Source organism: Amphiura filiformis, chromosome 18 (assembly GCF_039555335.1).
Source record: "Amphiura filiformis chromosome 18, Afil_fr2py, whole genome shotgun sequence".
Taxonomy (NCBI): Eukaryota; Metazoa; Echinodermata; class Ophiuroidea; order Amphilepidida; family Amphiuridae; genus Amphiura; species Amphiura filiformis.
This window is the reverse complement of record NC_092645.1, coordinates 49,366,982-49,380,267: the sequence shown is the minus strand read 5'-3', so window position 1 is coordinate 49,380,267 and position 13,286 is coordinate 49,366,982. Positions and strand designations below refer to the sequence as shown.

Genomic DNA, 13,286 nt, shown 5'->3' with positions numbered 1-13,286 from the left:
TGAATGAATTACCCTGAATAAAGATTGTTATCTATCTATCTATCTATCTTAAGCTAACATAAACAAATTATTTCAAGTGAAAAAGCAAAAAAAAAAAATGAAGTGGAGGTTAATATGTAACACGATCTGGTCCATGAAGGCCAAAGGCGGCAAATTTGAAATTGAGATAAAAGCAAAAGTATGGAGTAAAAAAACAATAAAATACAGAAGAAAATAGACATAACAAAACTTAATAAAACTTTAGAACCAAGTATGCTAAACCTTTGGTGTTTTCAGTATATGATACCCTAATGTTTGTATAATAATTATAGTAACTCAATTTTCAAAAAGGCTTTCTTTGGCCTCTATATGGACCAGAAATGATGAATAAGTCAGGTGTATATTATTGTATATAATTTACTTAATTCACCCCCCTTATCTCAAATCCCATTTATGATTTGCAGAAAAGGATAAAAAATTGGTTTAAAATGGCTGCAATATAAAATGAGGTACATTTGATAAAGAATATAAGGGCTTGTATGGGTGTTTAAGAAGCAGGGTGGAATTGTGCTGCTTGGGATTTGTTGTAAACATGTTCATTTTAAATCAGCAGGAACTGGCTATTGCATTTTAAAGCATCAAAGCCCATTGTAAAAATAACAATTGTAAATGTTCAGCTGCTGATTGAGACCAAAGACTTCATCAGTCTTCAGTGGCAGCACTACAGGTTCAACTATTGCAATGGATGGGATGACATAACATGCAAGGCTTGAAATAAGCCGACTGGAACAAGGAGCAATTTGTTTTTGAACACTGCTCCTGGTTCACTGGGATTTTACAAGGACCAAGAGCGATTTCTGAAGAGTAATTTTCAAATTGTAAATCCTGTTCTGCATATAAACTCCTCAACAAAAGTTTCATATTGTGTTGCATATCAATGGATAGCTACAATACTCCCCTTTACAATGACACCCCATTTGAAACAAAAACATTTCTCACGGCTGAGTACACGCCTTGTGAATGTAGTGGGGTCTCAAAAAGAATTTGCCAAACTTTTGTTGAGGAGTTTACAATACAGCATACCAGCACTTTGTATTAAGTGCAAAAGCTGGAACCAGGAGCAATTTATTTTAGAAAATTGCTCCTGGTTCATGTGAATATTACAAGTACCAGGAGCAATTGGTGGCTTTACAAGGGTGAATTTGATCCCGCACCCGCTTATTTCAAGGCTTAATAACATGGGCAAAAAAAAAGGATGGGTGCCTGTGAAAATAATGTGTTAAAACAACTTGCACCGGGGTAAATAACAGGATACACATGTGTGATGGGACTGTGCTTCTTATCAACGTAATGCGCTGCAAATTGGCCAACCAAACTTTAAGCCAGTGCAGTACCAGATGTATATGTACGAGCCGGCCTATATGGCCTCCACTTTTGACTTAAATATAACTCTCTTCCAACAGCTATAATGATAATCTACCACTTGTCAAAGTTACTTATTTGCCCATCCTAGGAGAAAACCGCCTGTCCATACTGACAGGTGGACAGGTAGCTACCATAATTAGATACTGATGGAGATGTTACTGTTTTGAGACATTTCTAATTCTGATAACTGATATGACCAATGACCCTACAAAATTTAATAATAATTCAAAATGATTTCCACAACTGGTATGGAGAAAGAGTGGTGAACAATGGTAAGCCTCAGGGGCGGATCCAGGAATTTTTGATAGAGGGGGCGCCTTTTGGTCAACGACGAAAAAATGGATTTAAGGGGGTTACCCCCTCGAAAACTCAACGGTTTTGGCCCATTGTTTGCTGCTCATGTCCGAATTTGTTCATTTTTTTAAATTTCTTTCATTTTTTGTATTTTAAGTTGGGCCGGCGCCCTTTGCTAGGCAAAAAATAGAGGGCGTGCGCCGGCTGCGCCCCCCCCCTAAATCCGCCCCTGAGCCTTTAATGTTATAGGAAGGTGGGGTTGGGACATTTGGTACTTTGTGGTGATGATGATGCTTGATGATAGTGGAAGGTGTGCATGTTCTTTACCTTGACCATTTTGTCATGAGTTAATATATAAGACTTTATGGTTGGAATGCAAAGGCGTTGGGACATTTGATACTTTGTAAAGATGATCATGCAGGGTGTGTATTATATGTTCTGTTACCTTGCCAAGTGTCATGAATTTTATCCTTTAGTGGACAAGAATTCTGTAATCATCTCATTGGTCAAAATACCACTTGGATAAAAATCCGTATTACCTTAACATGGGTATGCATAACATGACTTAGTGTGATATCTGTGCAGCATGGCTGGACTGCAAGGAAGAAACTATAGTCTACTTTTCAGTAAAATTATCAAACTAAATTCCTTTAGCAAAGATAATTGAATTCATGTTCACTAAAGGATAACATTACCCACTGTTTGTTCTCACAAAACACGGGAAAATATCTATGGTCTGATGCTGTATTCCATTCAGCCGAGACCGTAGATATTTTCCCGCATTTCATGAACGAACAGGGGGTAACTAATAGTATCCTAGTCAATGTATAGAGGCTCTTTGTTGGTAAGGAAAGAGGGTTGGGGCATTTGGTCTTTGTGGACATGATGATGCTTGATGATCATGTAGGGTGTGTATGCTCTGTTGTCTTGACTTGCAAGTGTCATGAGTTGTATCCAAGTTAATATGTGACGTGTCATGTCAAAAGCAGACACTTTTGGGCAGGATCGTAATGGAGAAATAGCCAAAAATCTGCCCGGGGTGATTTTTTTCACAATGTGGGTTTGTTGCGAATTTGTGATGTTATTAATGTTAAAAATATTGTCTGATAGTTTCAGACTGGAATATAAATGGCATCTTGTATTTTTTTAGACATTTTTTCAAGGTAATACCTACTACTCAACATTGTCAATAATATTTTTAAAGGCCGATATCTCAATTTCCAATTTTATATTACCATAACTTACAAACGCATTATCTTCGCTTAGGAATGTCCGATTTCATTGGGGAAAATGGCGTTATGGAGCAAAATATCTCTATATTTAAGATTAATGTAAAAACCTCAAAATTTATAACCTGCCCAAAAGTGTCTGATTTTGACATGACACGTCACATATATAGAAGCTTTATTGTTGGTAAGACAAAGGGTTGGGGCATTTGGTACTTTGTGGAGATGATGATTGTGCAAGGAGTGTTATGTTCTGTTACCTTTCCCTTTGTGTCATGAGTTGTATCCAAGTTAGATGTATCTTGATTGTCCTGTAATACAACAGTTCTTTAATTCCATCAGTTGCTTATGCTACTGTAATCCTACATATACCATCGTTTGGCCATCGCCTTTTGTTAAAACGTTCCAAAACATTGTCTACACATAGAAACCGAAATGGTCTCACACATTGTTCATTGCACCCATTGAAACACTGCTCATAATAGACAAGACTCATAACAATGTGTATCCCTAAAGAAGGGGTACATGCATGTTTTGTGGCTGGTGCCTAACTTTTTTGATGCACACATTAAAAAGGAATAATTATGCCTTATACTTGTTGAATAGTGTACAGTTTATAATACTTTCTTCAGAGTTGTTTTCTACCATTTGTACTGGCAAGAAGTTTCTTGTCTTCCCGAGTGAAATATTCCATCTCATATCATAGAAATATTTTTACCGAAATATTCCCAAACATCGATTTCTTAGTGCTGTTATCAGACATACCGTTTGCTGCGATAGGTACTCGTCCCTCTCATCTTGAAGCTTCTTGTTCATATCCCTGTAAAAGATTAAATAAGAAGGGTTTTATAAGAAAAATACCATACACAGAAAAAAGTCATTATCAGAGCGTCAACTTACCCAGTAACTATACTAAACACAGCCAAATTAAAAAGTCGCCACTATAGTTCCATCCCTATTTAATTAGCGTCTGATGAGTTTATAATTTATATAATAATTTTCTATACACTTTCCTTCGAAGGTTGATACCAAATTTAATATCAAAAGTTCAATCATCGTGAGCATAGGAACCGTTGTTTGGAAATTTGTGCAATTTTAAAAATGACATAGGGAGTTGTATCACGCGGCAGAGCTAGCGTGAGTGCCAAGAATTACGTCGCCTGAATAGGCCGGCAGGTTAATCAACATCTACATCTACACATCTACACGCATTTGAGAGGTCTAATTTCATTGTCATTAAAGGTTTACCCATGCATATCAAAATGCAAATCAATACCCCGCTCATATAATTGTGCGCAGGCAAGTGTACAATGATTCCTGTACGGGTTGCTTCGGGCCACATAACAAGCTGATGCCATGCATTGGCTTTTGCGTGGTCAATTCGTAATTTGTCATTTTTAAAATTGCACAAATTTCCAAACTCATCAGACTGATTAAATGGGGATGGAACTATGTGGCGACGTTTTAATTTGGTTGTGTTTATATTCCTTGAAATCCTAACATACTCCCACATCTAATTACAAAGTATTTATTTGTATTTTATTATTTTTCTTCCCCATATGTGACACAATCTGATCCACTAAATTTGACAATTTAGTTGTTACCATCACTAACTTGCCCAGTATCTAAAGCTTACTGATGTTAATATCCCTAAATATATTATAATATGGTATACTTGGATGGGATGCTATTAAAATAAAAATATTAATGCATTTTTTTCATTCTATTTTTGCTCCTTATTTTTGCCTGTATCTCAATTTCATTATTGCCGACTTTGGTCTGATTGGATCAGATCATGTGACATATTTTTACAACTCCATTTCACAATTAGCCTGGTTGGATCAGATTAGCTATTCCAGTTGAAATCCATACACCCCCCCCCCCTATGGAAGACATGACCCAAGTCTCCCATAAAGGAGGTGTAGATTTCAAATGGAGTCACACATTCAGGTAACCCCATTTGAAATTCATACTCCCTCTGTGAAAGACTAATGTATTCCATAGGGGTTGTATGGATTTCAAATATAGCCCAATGCATATCCTATCATTGTGATTCACTATGAACTGTCCTTTATATATAACTGTGAGGTGACATAAGCGATTCATCAATGGATTCACAAAGTGCCCCAAATGAGGGCAGCATCAACAGTGAAAACAGCTTTGCACCACAAATAAAAAACCAAAAAAATAAATGTTGCCCTCTTTAGTTATTACATAAAAGGAGCGGTTTCTAGTTATCTGTGATTCATCAGTATGCAGTAGTGATCATATACATACCTGAGCATTTCCAGTTGCTTCACTAAACTTTCCCTTTCTTGTACAATTCCAGCAGTGACTTTGAAGGCAACTCTACAAGGATAAAAAAAATTCATAATAATATATAACAATAATAATATTGGATGGCTTTTTCATGTGATTAAAGAATATGCTGTATTCGCCATGAAAATTCCAACCGCATTCTTGATTGGTCAGGAATGGTTTATTCTTGTGTCACACTCAGCCAATAAACAACATACAGATTACAATCCTATAATATGTTGCAGTAAACCGTTGACGAGAGCGTATTTTAAGCGTAGATCACGTAATACTGCATTGAAACGCACTTGTCTCTGATGGCTGCTGAGGTGATCTGCTGTTGCCGAGTGGAAATTTATGAATGAACTTGGCAACAGACGTTGCAACATAACGGTAGTACACGCTCGTCAAAGGTTTACTGCAAAATATTATATCAGATTTAGTGTTAGGGATTTGAATCTCTTACTAGATGCAATACTATTATATAGAAATCCCCTGTTTGTTCACGCAATACTATTAGTTACCCCTATTTGTTCACGAATACGGGAAAATATCTGACGGTCTGGTGCCGTATTCCATGAAGCCGAAGGCTGAATGGAATACGGCACCAGACCGTACATATTTTCCCGTATTTCATGAGAACAAACAGGGGGTAACAATTTTATCCTTTAGTGAACATGAATCTTCCGACTTGTTCGTAAACTTTGATGAAAAGATTTAGTTTGATAATCTTACTGAAATGTAGGCCAGTTTCTTCCTTGCTTTTTGACAGTGCAGCCATGCCGGGCGTGAATGATGCGCTCCAGATTAAGGATATCGCGCGAGTCATGTTACGCAGGTTATACAGGAAATATTATCTGCCTGTATATTAATGAGGAGTACGCAGGTAATACGACTTTTTATCCAAGTGGTGTTTGACCAATGAGATTGTAGAATTCTTATCAACTAAAGGATAAAAGAAGATATCGATTGTTTGAGGTCATTTTTACAGCCTCATATGAACGAATACTGGACACTTCATCCCCTGGACACTTCATCCCCTGGACACTTCATCCCCTGGACACTTCATCCCCTGGACATTTCATCCCCTCGTGTTAAAATGCTGCTTTGAGCGTGACAGTCATGACAGTGAATCAAGAATGCATATGAATATAATAATTGTTCAGAATCTTGAACTTAGAAGGAACTAATATAAGGAAATTAATCATCTTATTAATCCAATGTATGCACCGTGTTCTGTATGAGCTATCACCAGCTGATCTAACTTATAATAATCGATCAATGTTGAATGGCAGCAGGGCCTATAATAGACTAATAGTTAATAATAGTTTATACATTCAATGAATTTACCTAAATTGAACAGTGCATACGCACATATCTTTTGTTATTACTGTGAGTATTGTTATCATTATATTACTATTATTGTTAATATTATTAGGCATATTATTATTATTATCATTATTATTATTATTATTTACTGTGGGTTTTTTTGTTGATAGCTCAGACTAATTATTGTTATGTTATGTTAAGTGTATTCCTTTTTTTCCCTGTTATTTATGTATTTATTATGTATTGTTTGTTTGTTAATTAATTAATTAATTAATTAATTAATTAATTAATTTATTTATTTATTTATTTATTTATTTATTTATTTATTTATTTATTTATTTATTTATTTATTTATTTATTTATTTTATTATTATTACTTAAAGTTGTTCATCTAACAAAATTAGTACATTTTTAATACTATTTATCTGTTTATTGTATATATATTGATAAATATGTTTGAATATGGATATGGAAGGATCATGGCAATATTTTTGTATTGTCCACTTGATGAGGTGATTAGCGCAATGTCATGTTATACAATAGGAACAATAGCCGAATGGTTACAGGAAGTTGAATTATTTCAATCCTTGACTGGTGTACTATTAATCAATGGAATCTACATAACTATCATTCGATTCGGGAATCTGTAATATAACCACTGATAAGGTGCGATTAAAAGGTTCTAAAAGTAGTAAAGTACAAGGATAGTTAGAACTTATACTTGTAGGAGAATTAAATTAATACTAAACGGTAAAGACTAAGGAGTACTATACGCAAAATACTGGAATTCCATCAGTTCAACTGATAATAAATATCTGCATTATATTTTTTCTTTTTCTCCTGTTTTTGCCCATTTATTATTCTTGCTTTCCTCCAAAGATCCCCTTCACCACCTCCAAAGATCCAATTTTTTTCTTGTTTTCACCCAAAAAGTCATTTTTTGCTCCCAAGACCATTTTGTGGGGACACTCTATACTGTTACAAGATCGGCAACCAAGTTTTAGAATATGGCTCAAAAACTGCAGAAAGAACTGATTTTGGGGTTTTTCTTACCCAAATCCCATATATTGCACATAAATAACGACCAAAAGGAAAAAGATCAAACCCCATCAATACCTGATGAAAGATCTCTGCTCAGTTCTTATGGCTTGATCCATCAGATGTTTTTTGACGGTTTTTTTAAAATTGGGTCAAATTGGTGATCTGTTTGATGGAATTTGGTAAAGAATTCCAATGTTTGATGCCACTATAAAAAAAGGTGTGACTAACATTACCGTGGTTTCTTGGAACAACAACATTGTATGAGCTATCCCTGGTACCGTAGTTATGCAAAGATTTTGTACAGGTAAAATTGGCGCTTAGATTCTTTAATTCATTACTCCAAATTGTTCTGTATTTTTGTCTTTACTGCTTTTTACCCATGCTTATTATTAAAATCAAGAAATACACTGCAGTTGTTAGTTAATTCGCTATGTAAACTCAACTTACATGCACATTTTATTTTAAAATGATTTTATATTATTTCGCAATGTATAGTTTACTATAAAGTAGATAGTGGCAAGCACATGATAAAATGACTGATCATTCACTACAATCTTCACTTTTAAACTGTATTTTTTGAATGTGTTGATTGTTAGTCCGAAACTCATGCAAAGCTATGGACATGGCATCTTACCTACTCCATTCTGTAATAGTCTGCATTGTGTGTTTTCTCAGTCTTCAATCATTTTGTTGAATGTAATTTTATGAATCAAATAAAAAAGATAGAAAGTGGCCTCACTTTAGTTATGTGTCATTTTACAGTATTTATAATTTATAAAGTAAGACAATAATTTATTTATTTTCTATAAGTGCATGCCAAAATATGGGATATATTGTTCAATATAGCTAACCCCTAAAAACTTTATTTTCCATCGGATTTTTCCCTAATGTTAAAGATAGCAATAATATCATCAATAACATTTTGAGTCAATTTTATCCATAAAACGATACAGGATAGGATAGATAATTACTTTGACTTCAATGTGGTCCATATAATGAAGATTTTGATTCTACAACATTATTAGATCTGTTATCAACATCAATTATGCACTCACAGGCAACCAAACATCATGCTATTTTCTATAAGTGCATGCCAAAATATGGGATATATTGTTCAATATTATAGCTAACCCCTAAAAACTTTATTTTCCATCGGATTTTTCCCGTTGAAAAGACAAAACTAATGTTAAAAATAGCAATAATATCATCAATAACATTTTGAGTCAATTTTATCCATAAAAGCGATACAGGATAGGATAGATAATTACTTTGACTTCAATGTGGTCCATATAATGAAGATTTTGATTCTACAACATCATAGTATTAGATCTGTTATCAACATCAATTATGCACTCACAGGCAACCAAACATCATGCTATGCTCAGTAGTCCACTGATATGACCTTGTTCCAGTGATCATTCCCCGCTAATTACTAATTGTTGACCATGTCATTTTTTGATATGCTGATTGCTGAACAAGTTTATGTTTATATGTGTAGGCCTAACCTATGATAACTTTTTACGCCATAATTAATTCAAACATAACTTTGGCAATACTCAATCGTTTTAGTTCGTTGAAACGGCAAAACATACCTTCTTTTCCTTGCAAATCGAATTAGCAGACATCAAAAACATTTCCACCACAAGAAGTAAAAAAAATAATTCATACCAATAGAAGAAGGCTATAATCTTAGCTAATCTTTAGTGTACACAAATCCCATCTCAGAATTAGGTACCAGCCCTATGGGCTGGCGAAAAGTAAGACAAACTCGGTTTCACCGCACCCCATACAAACTTGCTCAAAAATATTAATCAACATAATTTGTCAGTCGAGTATACATGCAAGTCATAGTTGTTCACCTGAAGATCATGTGGTTACTTATTTAGTTTATTTATTTATTTGTTTCTTTGTTTGTTTATTTAACAACATATATTTAGTATTTACTTCCAAATCTGGGTGTTTGATATACCTAGATTTGGAAGATGTGTGTGCACTCTATTCATTATTTTATTTTTGCATGTCGTGTGTAGAGGCCCTGTACGGGTGTTACTGATAATGATAATAGTCGATTATCAAATTTACATTACGTATAGTCTAATGTGAAATTCATGAAAATCATATCATTCAACAAAGAATTTATCGGGGAAAAGCTCTTTGATCGTTTCCAATTAGGGATTTCGTAGGCCTACATCATGCATTTTTGTAAAAATTTAAATTTAAATTTAAAAAAAAATAGATAACGACTGGTAATGTAGACTAACCTATTTTCAGCCACTGCCCCACTCCCCAGAGCCATGGAACATGGAAATAGTAGATGCCCCCCGCTTGGCACTTTTGTCGTCTTAAGCCACTTGTGAGAATTGATATGGGAATATTCTAAGGATAATCATGGGGATTAAGCCCTTATATCAGTTATCTCCCTGTGCGTGTATGACTTTAATTTGTTTCCCATTGTCATACTTGGATGCACACTGACCACAGAATGTTTTCTTTTTATTCGAATTAGCTGTTTGGAGGTTTTGTTTTGAAGGACCATTGACTATGACAGAATATCTAATTTAACAATTTTGAAGTCGGCTTTTCAAAAATCACCCAATATTTAATGGATTTCGCGGGTGAGATTTTTAAAGTAGCCAAAATGTCGCTAAATCAAGGAGCACTTTGTAAACTTTCTTGTTGATCAAAATCAAAAATAGTATAGGCCTACCATTCCTTTCTATACAATTTTTTTTATAACCATGAGTTTTAAGTTCAGTCAACTTTCAATCAATCAACCCAGAACACCCTCCCGGTCCATGGATAACGACTGGTAATGTAGTCTAAGCTATTTTCTATTTTCATCACACTTCCGTGACCACCCCCTCCGTGCCAATGTATAATGTCATGTAGTTAGTGATATTTTTAATTAACCCCAAAACAACCTCTTTCGTAGGCCTACATTTGTACATCATGCATTTTTGTAAAATTAGTTGATTTTCAAAAAAAAAAAAAAAAAAAAATAGATAACGACTTGTAATGTAGACTAACCTATTTTCAGCCACTGCCCCACTCCCCAGAGCCATGGAACGACATGTTGTTATGTTATTTTTAATAAACCCAAGTGAACCTACATGAAAAGAGAAACTTGGCCCCCCGCTTGGCACTTTTGTCGTCTTAAGCCACTTGTGAGAATTGATATGGGAATATTCTAAGGATAATCATGGGGATTAAGCCCTTATATCAGTTATCTCCCTGCGCGTGTATCAACTTTAATTTGTTTCCCATTGTCATACTTGGATGAACACTAACCACAGAATGTTTTCTTTTTATTTGAATTAGTTGTTTGGAGGTTTTGTTTTGAAGGACCATTGACTATGACAGAATATCCAATTTAACAATATTATGAAGTCGGCTTTTCAAAAATCGCCCAATATTTAATGGATTTCATGGGTGAGATTTTCAAAGTAGCCAAAATGTCGCGAAATCGCTGGGGAGCACTTTGTTTGTCGCGATCGAAAGTCAAAAGTCGCCCAATTGGGCAACTAAAACTGGCAATATAGTTATATGTATATATTCCACTGAATGATAGAGTTCAACCATATGGTTCAACTTCCTGTAACCATTCGGCTGATGGCTATTGTTCCTATTGTATAACATGACATTGCACTAAATCCAATCACCCCATCAAGTGGACAATACAAAAATATTGACATGAACCTTCCCTTGAGCCTATATGCAGACATATTTGATGCTATTATCTTTTATCACTATCTTATTGATAATATAACATACTATCCACATGACATAACATTAACAAACACATGGTTCCCATAAAAATGTAGGCCTACTCATTTTGTTAGATGAACAACTAAGTAAATATTAATAAATAAATAAACAAACAAAATAAATAATAAATACATAAATTATAATAATTATAAATAAATAAACAGCCTATACAATACACAATAAATATGCCTACATAAATAACAGGAAGAAAGCGAAGAAATACACTTTAGCTATTAAGTTAAATAGTCCAGTCTAGTCCAGCCTAGTAATATTAACAACAACAACAAAAAACAAAGTATAATAATATAAATAATAATAATAAAAATATAAATAATAATAATATATTGACGATAGGCCTACCCGCTAGTACCCGGTAAAATAACAAAATAATAATACTATAATAATAACTAGGCGTAATACTGAATTAGAATCATCCGTGTAGGGAGGGGGCCTACACGCACTGTTCAATAGGTAAATTCATTGCACTATTGCCATTCAACATCGATCGATTTTTATACGTGTGATCAGCTGGTGATAGCTCATAGTCATACAGAACACGGTGCATACATTGGATAAACAAGACTAATTTTAAATAAAGATTAATTTCCTTATATTATTTCCTTCTAAAGATCCTAAACAATTATTATATTCATATGCAATCTTTTTACTGTCACGCTCAAATAACGCTACAATAGCGTTTTAACATGAGGGGATGAAATGTCCAGGGGATGAAATGTCCAGGGGATGAAAATGCGAGGGGATGAAATGTCCAGTTACCATATGAACAACCTCAACCATGATGTTTTTCTGTATTCCATGAGAGCAAACAGACTGATGCCAAATTTATCAATTAGTAGCTACACATGAAACTTAATATAAACACAATTTCAAATCAAGTCTTACTCACAGAATCCTACATTGAAATCTTTTGTACTGTCCTTTTTTCATACGACATGGAGTGGATCCTTCATAGCCAGCCATCGACAGGGGGCAAAAAAATCCATTGAAAGCATGCTAAGTATCGCATAAAGGGCAAAGAGCGTACACTATCGCCAGCACACCACATAAACTTCAGCATGTGATGTCGCATCTTATTACTAGTCGCCAACTCTTGATCAATGGGATCATTTATAGAGTTGACCTCAATGTTTATCAACGGAGGCAACAGACTGGTATATCGATATGCTTGAGTGAACCCCGTGCAACCACTCCCGCAACCACTACACTGTTCAATAGCCTTATTGTGATGTGGCGGGAGTTAAAAAAACACGAGCCCTGAACAAAATATGATACGCGCGCATACTGCCAGGCAAAAAACAATGTAAATTGTGATGATGATGCGTGCACATACTGCCAGGCATTGACGTCAGAAGTCAACTCATCTATATTCAGATATGGCGGGAGTTTTAAAAACACAAGCCCTGAACAAAGCGCGCATACAACTAGGCAAAAAAACAATGGAAATTGTGATGATGATGTGTGCACATACTGCCAAGCATTGACGTCAGAAGTCAACTCATCTATATTCATGTCCACTAATGGATTCGATATGAATACAAACTAGTATACTTACTGTGCTCGTTCTCTTTTCTCTTTCTTGATCTTTCCTTGTACTTCAGACAAGTAGCCTTTGGATTCCTTCAGGTCATATTTAGAGTTATCCAGCTCACTTCTCAGCTCATAATTGTCCTGCAGAAAAAAGAAAAATGTGACCAGCTACAACGAAAGGTACCTTATGTCGGCTGCTACATGTATCTCATTTTCCCCATTGTTGGAATCAAAATTTCAAACAATCATGACAATCTGAAGTGGCGGTCATTTCAAATCATCCCAAAGTCAACAAATGTCCTCTCATTGTTAGTGGGTGGCTATTAGATACCTACACAAATACAATACAATGCTTTTACCACATCAAACAGCATGTTGGCTGTC

General features: G+C 34.9%; 1 protein-coding gene across 1 annotated transcript in view; it reads right to left on the bottom strand.

Moving 5' to 3' along the window:
- The window catches only part of LOC140138765 (EF-hand calcium-binding domain-containing protein 4B-like), a 79,047-nt gene that overhangs the window by 39,021 nt on the left and 26,740 nt on the right, over window positions 1–13,286 (bottom strand). Inside the window, 4 exon segments of the mRNA XM_072160531.1 lie at window positions 3,185–3,235; window positions 3,690–3,744; window positions 5,202–5,273; window positions 12,928–13,043. Of these exon segments, the coding sequence (XP_072016632.1) occupies window positions 3,185–3,235; window positions 3,690–3,744; window positions 5,202–5,273; window positions 12,928–13,043 (294 nt within the window).